At 43.6% G+C, this 13,152-nt stretch overlaps 1 protein-coding gene across 5 annotated transcripts in view; it reads right to left on the bottom strand.

Annotated features, from left to right (window-relative positions):
* Positions 1-13,152, bottom strand: part of TESMIN (testis expressed metallothionein like protein) — a 104,658-nt gene that overhangs the window by 35,468 nt on the left and 56,038 nt on the right. For 3 of the 5 annotated variants that reach the window (XM_077287382.1, XM_077287379.1, XM_077287380.1), the window contains exons 7-8: positions 9,936-10,027; positions 5,422-5,484 (exon numbers count right to left, since the gene is read on the bottom strand). In XM_077287382.1, the coding sequence (XP_077143497.1) occupies positions 5,422-5,484; positions 9,936-10,027 (155 nt within the window). The remainder of the gene's footprint in view (positions 1-5,421; positions 5,485-9,935; positions 10,028-13,152) is intronic. The other 2 variants (XM_077287381.1, XM_077287384.1) reach the window with 1 other exon arrangement.

The following is a 13,152-nucleotide window of genomic DNA, read 5'->3' as shown; positions in this document are numbered from 1 at the left end:
GTGGTGGACAATTTGACGTTGTCCCAGGGGAAGGCTCAACGTTTCGCTAACCGCCGTCGTTGTGTTGGTCCTCGACTTCGTGTTGGGGATTTGGTTTGGTTATCTTCTCGTTATGTTCCTATGAAGGTTTAATCTCCTAAGTTTAAGCCTCGTTTCATTGGTCCTTATAAGATTTCTGAAATTCTCAACCCTGTGTCATTTCGTTTGGTCCTTCCAGCTTCCTTTGCCATCCATAATGTGTTCCATAGGTCGTTGTTATGTGGCGCCTATGGTTCCCTCCGTTGATCCTGCTGCTCCGGTGTTGGTTGAGGGGGAGTTGGAGTATGTGGTGGAGAAAATTTTGGATTCTCGTATTTCGAGACGGAAGCTTCAGTACCTGGTTAAATGGAAGGGCTATGGTCAGGAGGATAATTCCTGGGTTGTTGCCTCCGATGTCCATGCTGCCGATTTGGTTCGTGCCTTTCATTTGGCTCGTCCTGATCGGCCTGGGGGCCCTGGTGAGGTTTCGGTGACCCCTCCTCAAGGGGGGGGGGGGTACTGTTGTGAATTCCATTTCTCGGACTCCCTCCTGTGGTCATGAATGGTACTTTGGTTAGTTCTGCTCTTGGACTCCCTCTGGTGGCTTTAAGCGGAACTGCTGGTCTCTGAGGTTTGCTTTATCAGCTGCCCTTGTTTATTGTTATGCTGGCTTCCCTATTTAACTCTACTCAGATCGTTACTTCATGCCAGCTGTCAATGTATCAGTATTGGTTCAGATCTCTCTTGGACTTCTCTGAGGACCTGTCTACTCCAGCAGAAGCTAAGTCCCTGCTAGTTCATTTGTTGTTACTGCTGCCTGAATATATTTCTTAGTACTGCTAAATTCTAGTCCAGCTTGCTATCATGATATTTCCTTGCTAGCTGGAAGCTCTGGGGTGCAGTGTTGCACCTCCACACCATGAGTCGGTGTAGGGGTCTTTTTGCATACTCTGCGTGGTTTTTGTAGTTTTTTGTGCTGACCGCATAGTTTCCTTTTCTATCCTCTGACTATTTAGTGAAGTCTGGCCTCCTTTGCTAAAACCTGTTTCATTCCTGTGTATGTGACTTTCCTCTTAACTCACAGTCAATATATGTGGGGGGCTGCCTTTACCTTTGGGGAATTTCTCTGAGGCAAGGTTAGGCTTCTATTTCTATCTTTAGGGGTAGTTAGCTCTTAGGCTGTGAAGAGGCATCTAGGGAGGGAGAGTTAGGTACGCTCCACGGCTATTTCTAGTGTGTGTGATAGGAGTAGGGTTTGCGGTCAGCAGAGTTCCCACTTTCCCAGAGCTTGTCCCGATTACTAGTTTACTCATCAGGTCATTCTGGGTGCTCCTAACCACCAGGTCCATAACACAGTTGCATACCTCCCAACTTTTTAAAAACAAAAAGAGGGAAACATTATGCATGCCGCAGCAAATTTTGGACACACTCCTATCCATACCCATTTACCATTTATTTTTACCCTGGCCGGAGGAGATGTCAGAGGGGCAGTGGCAGTGAGAGACATTCAGGAGACACCCCAGACTGCAGGGTGTAGACCCAAATCCGGGAATGTCTGCAGAATCCAGGATGGTAGGGAGTAGAAATGAGCAGATTGATTCACTGGACTCCGGTCCAGATCATTGGTGCCTGGCGGCTGGACTGGAGGTCTGCGAATCTCTTACCCTCCGGCATCCCCAGAGCAACTTTTGATTAGCCAAGGCTGGTGCGACGTCATCTGGGCGTCTTGCTCATCTCTAGTCTGTGATCTGTGGATTTCCTTCATTCACAGTCGGAGCCGCCAGAACTTTCTCATCTTTATGTAGCTTCACTATATGACATCTGGCTTTTTTGTGTCTTTAAGGCTGTGTTCACATGTTGCACAAACACTGTGTTTTTTGTTTTCTGCAAGTGTCCGCACCAATCAATCTTCTCTGGTTATTGCATTTGTGCTGCATTTTTTAGACCTTTTCCCCTTTATTTGATGAGTTTTTGGTGCAAATGTGAAGCCGCAATTTTAATGTGTTTTCATAGTACAGAAAAGTTTTGATACCGCACTTAAAAAAAGTGACTTCAGTTTTTTACATGTTGATTTGTTTAGGCTCCACATAGAACACAAGAGAGAAAAAAACAAAACAAAACCGCACAGTTCAGCAGCGTCCTTGGGCGCACAGCGGGCGTAGTTTTTATGAAATCACATCCACTTTGTTTGGACAGTTTAAAATAGCAGAATTTCTGTGCAAAAAAGCTACAGAAAATACTCGGCATTTACGCTACATGTGAACATGGTCTAAATATCCAAGAAAAGTGGAGTTAGATTCCATGAAATCACGGTGCATCTAAAAACGCTGCTGTACTCTTCAGTTTTGGTGCTTTTTTTCCTCTATGTGGAGCCTGAAAAAAATGCATGTTAAAAAAAAAACAACGCCATTGCATTTTTAAGTGAAGAATCAAAGCTTTTCTGTAGTATTAAGAAAGTATTAAAACGCGGATTCACACTTGTACCAAAAATGCATCAAATATGGGGGGGAACACACATAAAAGAAAAGCAGCAAACACGCAATAACCAGAGAAGATTGGTATTGCATTGTGTTGTGCGGACACCTGCAGAAAACGTGCAGGAAAAACGCAGTAGTAGAGAAAACGCAACATTTACGCTACGTGTGAACACGGCCTCAGTGGAACACCCCAGATAACCGGTTGTTACATTGGCATTGCCTTCCTTTCAGGGAGGGTGATACCATGCTTGGAAGCAAGAAAGGATCCCTTTGACAGGTATTCGGCACATGCAACACTGTTCTGACTCCAGGCCAGAAGGGGGAGTTCTGAACCCGGTTTCAGGGGAGCTTCCCTAATATATATATTCTGGCCTGGGGGAGGAGTTAGTCAGTCAGTGAGGGGAGTCTGTGAGAGGAGAGTGAAGAGAGGGGAAGCTGAGAGAGAGTCTGAGAGAGGAAAGCTAGGGCCGAGCAGACGAGTGGTTCTGAAGTTCCTGGATGGAGAAAGGAGAGACAGAGCAGAGACCGAAAGGGGAAGAGAAGCACAGGAGAAGTAAAGAGCTGGAGGGAAGCTGCGACTGAGCTTCCTCCAAGCTGAAGCACAGAATACTGGTAGCCGGAAGACTGAGGTTGTGGGGGAAACTGCATGCCCCACGGCAGAAACTGGCAGACAGGAGATTGTAGGTCGCCTGCCTACCATTAACACCTGAAGGCACAGTAACACATAGAGCCAGGAGTCATCCTGAGAGACACCTGTAAAAAGGCTTGAATTACATGCCATGTGGGTAGTGTCCTACCAACAAGGGGAACAGAGAGAGAGTGAGGACCTTGTGTGAGGTCTAAGGCAGCAAGGGACTACAACACAGCGCAGACGGAAAGGCTTCCAACCTCACCTGGCTAAGGGGATTCCTGAATGGCTTCCAGGCCGGCCGGACCATACCAGCACCTGTGATCCGGTACCCTGGACTGTGGATGCCTTACACCACTAAAAAGGTAAAGAGACTGCAACCTTGTGTCCTCTAGTTCTTTCTACACCATCTACCATCTGTCCCTACTACATCGGGAGCCCTGGGGACCCAGCTTCACCTGTGGGAAGCCATACCATCCTTATCCTTAGTTCCTGCCTGCAACTATAGAATATGTTGGTTTGAGTCCCGGGAAACTCACAAAAAAAGAAAAAATGATTTTTTTGTAATTGATTTTCATTATTTTTAGTAGTATTATAGGAACAAAAAAAATTGACTTTTTCTTTTACAAATACATAGAAATAACCTGCTGTACACAATGTCCAATACTTGCTCTACGTACATGTACCATCTCATTCTGGGTTCACTGACTGCAATACAGATCAAGATTACCAAATTTTCCTATCTACATCATTGTGGGCTGTGGCTCATTGCTGTCAAGATGACATTGTTGGTTTGCGTCTTGGGGAGAGGAGATGACAAGAAGGGAATAGATACGTTTATTATATGCACTGAGCAGAGAGATGCGGCCTCACCTCCCTGAGTAGGAACCATGGAGCAATGAAGCCGAGACAAAGCTGTGATGTGCTGAGATTGAGCCCCCAAACCAGGATAGTCCCGCTGAATCTGGGATGGTTGGAAGCTATGCAATAGTAAGTGCACAGTGCAATATACTGTAATATGATGATTGCAATATACTGTAATATGATGATTGCAATTGCAGCGCCCCAGAGTCCTGGTCGTTGCAGTACTGATGCTCCGCCGCTAAGGGGGGCTATGGTACGTCTGATGGCACTGAAGGAGTTCTTCTGACCAGGTATCACAGACACCAATACACTTCACAGTCTGGCCTCCAGGGGGAGCTAAGGGTTCTATGTATTAGGCCACTCCTCACAATCTGGTAAAACTGGGGGTTAGGCAGGAAGTTAGTTCAGAAAGCTGACTGGGTTGGAACCAGGCAACACCTTGTGGCAGAGGGTGTTGTAGGGGAAGATTCAGAGGGGTCCCTCTCAGGGGTGGGATCCTGACAGAGGCCTAGCGACCAGAGAGAACGTTACGGGACCGCGCCTGCACGATATAGCGGCGGTACCCCAAGAAAGGACAAGAAGCGAGGTATATTGTGCTGAGTGAGAAACGAGATCAACGCAACAAGGAGAATACCAGTAGGAGTCGTGCTGTAAGACGAGGCAACATCCTACTGAGGCGCATAACCGGTGGCCGGAGCGCCGAGGAAGTATAGAGCTCCAAGCCAAGCTTCAAACCTACGGCAGGACAGTCAGTTAGAGGCGGGCTGTCTCACCCAATTGACCTAGGAAGACACAGGGGGGTAACAACAGGAGTGGGGCGACGCTAGAGTCCCGGAAGAGCTCCGAGCCTCCCTGTCATACGGGTGCGTCCTAACCATAAGATCTGGGGGACGTGGAAGAACATCAGAATCGAGTTGTGAGGGAACACGAAAAACAGACACAACAGTTGTGAGGACTATCCCGTGGTGCTTAGCAGGGAAGGACTACAACACACAAGCGCTAGAAGGTAGGCACAGATTTCCACCTGCAAAGGGAGCTCTGGATGTGCCATCGGACCGGCCAGGCTTGCGCAGCCCGGTTAACCGTATTCCGGATTGAGGATCCTGAAGCCTTCAGTAAAGAGGTAAAGAGACTGCAACCTGGTGTCCTCGTTATTTACTGCAACCTGCACCGCACCACCACAACATCATCACCATCACGCACACCTATCATTGTACGCCCCTCAGCAGGGTCACGGACCGGGTCTAGCCACCGTGACAACCCCAGAACTGCGACAGTGGGGGCGCTACACAATATATTAAGATAACATTTTTAATGGGAGGAGGAGTGCTTCTAGAATTACTTGACTCCTAAAATTAAATCAATATTACTGTACATTAACTAAACCATTTCTACTTATTGACTTATCAGGAATACAGAATGATTCCTACATACAGTTTTAGGCATTTCGTCTTTGTGCAGCTGCACGATCTTCCTGACTTATTGTCCAATACAGAACTGTAATATAAATAATATAAGAACAGTGTAAGAAAAAATACATATATATACACTATGTTCCAAATTATTATGCAAATGACATTTTTCGCGGATTTTCCTAAATGGTCAGTGCAAATGACAGTCAGTCTAATAAAAGTCATCACCCGTTAGAGTATACATCGAATTTTATTGAAGAAACCTCCCAATGATAACAGTATAATCTCCAAAATGAATAAAAACTCAAAATGCACTGTTCCAAATTATTAGGCACAGTAGAATTTCTAAACATTTGATATGTTTTAAAGAACTGAAAGTGCTCATTTGTGGAATTTGCAGCATTAGGAGGTCACATTCACTGAACAAAAAAGCTATTTAACTCCAAAACATCCTAACAGGCCAAGTTACATGTTAACATAGGAGCCCTTCATTGATATCACCTTCACAATTCTTGCATCCATTGAACTTGTGAGTTTATGGAGAGTTTCTCCTTGTATTTCTTTGCAAGAAGTCAGAATAGCCTCCCAGAGCTAATGTTTTCATGTGAACTGCCTCCCACCCTCATAGATCTTTTGTTTGATGATACTCCAAAGGTTCTCTATAGGGTTGAGGTCAGGGGAAAATGGTGGCCACACCATGAGTTTATCTCCTTTTAGCCCATAGCAGCCGATGACTCAGAGGTATTCATTGTCATGCATGAAGATGATTTTGTTCCTGAAGGCACGTTTCTGCTTTTTAGACCATGGAAGAAAGTTGTCAGTCAGAAACTCTATTTACTTTGCTGAGGTCATTTTCACACCTTCAGGAACCTTAAAGGGCCCTACCAGCTGGTTCCCCATGATTCCAGCCCAAAACATGACTCATCCACCTCCTTGCTGACGTCGCAGCCTTGTTGGGACATGGTGGCCATCCACCAACCATCCACTACTGCATCCATCTGGACCATCCAGGGTTGCTCGACACTCATCAGTAAACAAGACTGTTTGAAAATTAGTATTCATGTATGTCTGGGCCCACTGCAACCGTTTCTGCTTGTGAACATTGTTTAGAAGTGGCCAAATAGTAGGTTTATGCACCACAGCAAGCCTTTGAAGGATCCTACACCTTGAGGTTCGAGGGACTCCAGACGCACCAGCAGCTTCAAATAATTGTTTGCTGCTTTGTAATGGTATTTTGGCAGCTGCTCTCTTAATCCAATGAATTTGTCTGGCAGAAAACTTCCTCATTATGCCTTTATATGCATGAAGTCTGTCTGTGCTCTGTTTCAGTCACAAATCTCATCAGAGTATGATGAGCACTCTTAAGTTTTCGTGAAATATCTAATTTTTTCATACCTTGTCCAGGGCATTGCACTATTTAACGCTTTTCAGCAGCAGAGAGATCCTTTTTATTTCCCATATTGCTTGAAACCTGTGACCTGCATAATAATGTGGAACATCATTTTTGAGTAGTTTTCCTTTAATTAGAATCACCTGGAAAACTAATTATCACATGTGTTTAAGATTGATTTTAGTGATTCATTGAGCCCTGAGACACAATACCATCCACGAGGTTATTTGAAAAACAAAACAAAAAAATCTTTATGACCCTTAAATCCAATTTGCATAATAATTTGGAACACAGTGTGTATATATATATATATATATATATATATATATATATATATATATATATATATATATATATATATATATATATATATATATATACACACATAAAGGGTTTTCACACAATTGATAGTTATCTCTTATTTTTAGGATATGGGATAACTTGCTGATCTAAGGGATCCGACCAGTCAGACACCCAGTGATCCCAAATAGAGCCAAGGAAACCGCTGGGCTATTTCCATCAGTCCTTTAGACAATGAATGGAGTGGAGATGTGCATGCTCAACCTCTGCTCCATTCAGACAGAGCTCTGCAGACAGTGAAATATATCGTGGCACAGCTGTGTTGATGCACTAGATAGGTTCCCCAAACCAGTGAACAAATAGTAAATAATTAGGCACTCAACTTATTCGTGGTTGTAGCTTTGAAAAAAGTTTTTTTATTGCAGTCCAAAATAAAACGTTTCGGTCAACGCGAGACCTTCTTCAGTAAACCGACTGCTCAAGTGGTAAGTATAGCAGGTGTCCCTGTACATCGAGCGGGTCCAAATACATGGGGTACAGCCCTAAGTGACCTAACGGGAGAGTAATCACCCAGTCGTTGTTATGCATCTAATGTGATGTGAAGGCCAAAAGCTCCAAATTTATATTGTGTCAATAACAGGTTAGCGGATTATAGTAGAATACGTCACTTGGATAAAGGAGGGCGAACTCAGTGGATATGCGTGCCCATAAGTGTCTGTAGTGTTGCGCCTCTAACCTACTTAGAATGTTTAAAAAAAATGGATAAAACTCGCCTATTCAAGTCTAGGGGTGCACAAAAAAAAAAAAATCGGATCCCATGTGGATCAGCTGTGTAGCAATAGATTTTTATGGATACGTTGTCATTATCAATCCCTTAGGGACAGGCTGATTTTTTTAATTTTTGAAGTTTAGGTTTTTCCTCCCCTTCTTCCCAGAGCCATAACTTTTTTTATTTTTCCATCCACGTAGCTATATGAGAATTTATTTTTTTGAGGAACGAGTTGTACTGTTGAATGACATCATTCATTTTACCATATAATGTAACAGAAAATGCGGAAAAATCAAAGTAGGGTGAAACTGCAAAATAAAAACCACAATACAGCATCTGGTTTTTTTTTTTTTTGGGGGGGGGTTGTTTTTATGGCCTTCATTCTGAGTAAAAATGAACAAAAATATGATTCTCCAGAGCAGTACGATTACAGTGATAAAAAGTTGCAAGGTGGTGAAAAGAATGTTGGAAATTCGTAAAATGAAAATTACTTGTGTCGCCATTTTCCAGAGACATATAAAGTATTTTTTCCAGATGGTGGAGCTGTGTGAGGACTTGTTTTTTTGTGTGTTTTTTGGTGGTCAACCCATTTTTGACTATATACAAAATTTTGCATGTTTGTTGCAGCTGCAAAAAAGAAAAAAAGCAATTCTTACCCAAATCGGGTTAATTCATTTTATGTTTTGAAAGATCGGACTTTTATGGTCGCCACGATACTAAATATATGTATTTTTTTCAAATCTTTATTTTTACTGGCAAATTTTTATCCTTTTTTATATTTTTTTAATAACCTATAAAATATTTTATTTTTACTTTTTACTGTATTTTTTAGTTCCTTTAGGGGACTTGAACCTGCGGACATCCAGTTGCTTGTACTAAATACAGCAATATCATAGTATTGATGTGCATAGCACAATTCATGGCCTCCTATGGGAGCACTGTCATGACAGGCACAGGGGTCTTCAGCAGGCCCCCGACTGTCATGCCAACCTGTAGTGGTTGCATTGCCGGGGGCTGTAGGACAGTTACAACAGCGTTTTAATGCCACCCTCAGAGAGAATGACAGAGATGGTTTTCACAGATCGCACTCTTACCTGTGATAGTCTGTGAGGCCGTTCACATGTCCATGATTTTTTGAGGACTGAGCGATTTTCACGAACTCTCACAAAAATTGATGACACTTGGACCAAACTCTAATTAAACTCTGATCAAAGTCTGATCAAAATAATCGATCCGTTTTTCTCGTGCGTGAAAAAATTGGATATCGGAATGAGGCCTTACGCAAAATTTGTTGAGATGAGATTGACAATTTAAGTGATGTTTTGGTTGCGGTATCGGACACGCATGACTATTCCGAATGTACAAAGCACAAACGTCACTGATTCCCTCACAATAGCGCTCCTATCATCTAGACATATGTTACACCAGACTTCTACATGGCCTAAATTGTTAAGAGGAACACCTAACGGGATTACTGCATAAAATCATTTTACTTGTCGGGAATTAGCTGGATACATTAAGAACACATATCAGTGAACGTGCGGAAAATTACAAGAAAATGCAATAAAAGTTTAAAAGATTGATCAGTGGGAAGAGGCGACATAACATCTCTGCGCCTTAGGAGGAAAACTCTGTTCATTCTTCTGGCGATCCCCGGGATCCTGCAATATGATCATTTCGTATGTCTGCCTTGTCTAATTGCAGCTCCATGACCTCCTCCATTAATGGACAGTGGTTGTGAACTCCTCAGACCCTTTTCTCCGGCTTCTTGCGTATATATCAGATTACAGTTTTGCCTGAAGTTGTGGATAACGCTGTGATGATTTAATATGGCAGGCACATGCAAACAATTGGGTGCTTCATTTTCATGGGATCAATTGAAACAAATTTAGGAGCAGCAAACGTCAACAAATAGTAGAACATTGTGAAATTAGCGAAGGGATCAATTCTAGGAAATTGTTACTGTCAGCGATGGCTATACTGTACAAGATTGATCCCCCTAAGAGGAGCATTGGTCAGAGATATCAGGTAACACATGTAAACTTCAAGATATAAAAGATGAAGCAATTCTGCTTACCCTAGTAGGGTTAGGGTCGATGCTCTCTCCATATCTACCTCTGAGCGAAATGTCACGTCGGCATGTGAAGTGTATAAAGCTCTGGTATCCATCTGGTTAAAACAAAAAAAGATAAATATATACATACATATATATAAACATCACACACATGCAAAAAACCTTCCAGTAGGAAGAGAATAGCGCCACCCATTGGCAGTAGCAATCCTATATCAATATTGACCCTTTAAATAGCATTGTGTATGGGATGCAGGTACTGATAGCTCAGTTGTTTAATCTGGTGCAGGGGCATGCTGAGTTGTCAGTGTTTTTGACAGCTCAACCATCCAATCTGGTGCAGGGACGTGCTGAGTTGTCAGTGTTTTTAAAGACAGCTCAACCATCCAATCTGGTGCAGGGATGTGCTGAGTTGTCAGTACTTTGACAGCTCAGTCGTTCAGTCTGGTGCAGGGCCATGCTGAGCTGTTAGGGTTTTGATTTATATCTCAGTCGCCCTGATTTATAGCTCAGTCACCCAATCTGGTGCAGGGGCGTGCTGAGTTGTCAGTACTTTGATTGGCAGCTCAGTTGTTTAATCTGGTGCAGGGGTGTGCTGAGTTGTCAGTACTTTGATTGGCAGCTCAGTTGTTTAATCTGGTGCAGGGGCATGCTGAGTTGGCAGTACTTTGATTGAGAGCTCAGTCGACCAGTCTGGTGCAGGGGTGTGGTGAGCTATCAGTGTTTTGATTGACAGCTCGGCCAGCCAATCTGAGACTATAAGGTTCTGGGCTGCTTCAGGTGTTCCCTGTCCCAAGTTGCATACACAGTGTAGGAAAGACTAAGTGCAACACAAAGGGATGAGGGAAAGGGGGCCCAACACTAGGAAAGCAGAGAGTTGAGACCCTTAGGCAGATCTAACTTCACCCTGTCTCCCTTAAGTGTCCCTATATAGTTTCCGCATCTATCGCAGGGAAGGATACCTAAACCCAGCCTGACCCTGGCAGTAAACCCTGCTTAGGGAAGGACGGGGTAGAGCTGGTCGATCCTGCTATAACTAAAGACAGATGGGATAGACAAATAAGGGGAACACTTAGCTTGAGTGGACTCAGGGAGAAACATAGACGTACTCCAAACACCAAAGAGGAAGATAACCAACTGCTATAGCTCAAAGCCTCAACAGTGGAAAATGGTAATATCACCAGCAACTCCCAGCAGGAACCCGGAAGTCTATAAACACCCCAGTCTAGGTGTTTCAATTAGAGCCTGGGGAGGTTGCCACTGGATCCTAAAGTCAGAAGCACTAGGAAGGAGTGTCTGCAAAGCCAACTGCTGAGACCTTCTGCAGCTAGATACAGTGCGACTGTCTGTAGCCTCTGAAACACCCATAACACCAGGTGATTTCCCAGCTACTTTAGCTGGGCGGTCAGCCCCAGACCTCTGACAAATGTAAATTCAGCTCTTTGTGGTTTGTCTGTCTGTGCCTTGTGTTCCGCTCTCAAATCTTTTTGCTAACTGACCTTGGACCTCGTTCTGACTATCCGTTTTGCCTGCCCCTTTGGCTCTGATCCGCTTTTCCCCTAGTATTCTGACCTTGGATCGTTACCTGACTATGCCTTTGTCTCTTCCCTCTGTTTCTGATGTATTCTCCTGGCTTTTGATCTCAGACTCCTTGACTACCCTGACTCTCGGTTCGTCCACGAGAAGCTACTCATCCTCACACTTAGAATATAAAAGAAACCAGAAAATTCTCCAAATGTAAAATAACTCCATTTGCAGACAGCTGTTTATGCCCCTGTGTATGTCTATGCTGCTCGCCAGTGAAAAGGAGAAGATTGGTTATGTGGCAAGGATATTTGAAGTATCAATACTGAATTGTTAATTTTGATAGTTGACAATAGAAACCCTGTTCTCTTCCTTTGTTAGGAAGCTACCTGTCTATACAGGAAACACTGCAGGGCTCATAAGTCATCCTATGCTGGCATGGAAGTCTCCTTAAAGGGGTTATCTCGTAATCTTTCTTCAGGAGCAATCCACTCCCGAACATCCTGCCTTCCTGATTACTGGCGCTCCAGCCAGTTTCTGAGTAGTGCTTACAACATATATAGTAAAGAGCTTTCAAGTTTTGCACTCCTTGCATAAAAGATCATCTATTGGTGAATTATGAAGTGCTGAGCTCTGCTCCTTTCAATGGCTTTCTTCCAGCATACAAAGCAGGTTTGGGTATGGGTGTTCAGCAGCATAGTACTCGGGTTTGTTGAGCAGTCCCATAGGGACTGAATGGAGCGGAGAGTCACATGCTCTTCCTCTGCTTTATTCCTTGTTTTCGAGATCCACGGGAATCCCAGTGGTCGGACCCTAAGCGATTGGGAAGTCATCCCCTACAAAATGGATAAGGGAAAACTTCCAAACTTATCACAAACCCTTTAGGTAGATCTCTAACATATAGCTGGTGATCCAACTGCCAAGACCTTAACAAAGAGATATTTTTTGCTATGGGAGGCACTAAAGGAGTTCTCACAAAAGTGATGCTTCCTTACACACTATTCATTGAGCTCAGTGGACCAAACAACTTGTACACAGAAAATTTAGCATAAATTATAACTTTACTTAACCATGCCTAGCTGAAAAAAAAAAAAGTTACACTAGCAGTGCACACTAGTTGCAAAATAGTAAATCTTGCGATAAAATTTTCCACTAGAATTTCAAAGTTCGCAAAAAATAGGTGCAACAATATTAGTAAATATGAACCAACATTTTTAGCAGCTCTTTGCCTTGGCTGTGCAAAAACATCCTATTAGCACTATATGTCTTAGTATTTCATCTATTCACTCCAACTTTAAGGCTATGTGCACACTTTGCGGGGTCCTCTGCGGGTTCTCCCGCAGCGGATTTGATAAATCTGCAGGGCAAAACCGCTGCGGTTATCCCTGCAGATTTATCGCGGTTTGTTTTGCGGTTTCCGCTGCGGGTTTACTCCTATACTATTGATGCTGCATATGCAGCAATATGCAGCATCAATAGTAATGGTAAAAATAATAAAAAATGGTTATATACTCACCCTCTGACGTCCCGATCTCCTCGGCGCTGCACGCGGCGGTCCGGTTCCAAAGATGCTGTGCCAGAAGGACCTTCGTGACGTCATGGTCATGTGACTGCGACGTCATCTCAGGCCCTGCTCGCACAGCAACCCTGAGACCGGACGGCCGCGTGCAGCGCTGAGAGGTGAGTATATCATTATTTT

This window comes from Ranitomeya variabilis, chromosome 2, assembly GCF_051348905.1.
Source record: "Ranitomeya variabilis isolate aRanVar5 chromosome 2, aRanVar5.hap1, whole genome shotgun sequence".
Lineage (NCBI taxonomy): Eukaryota > Metazoa > Chordata > Amphibia > Anura > Dendrobatidae > Ranitomeya > Ranitomeya variabilis.
Note: the sequence above shows the minus strand (reverse complement) of the source record. Positions and strands in the feature narration are given on the sequence as shown.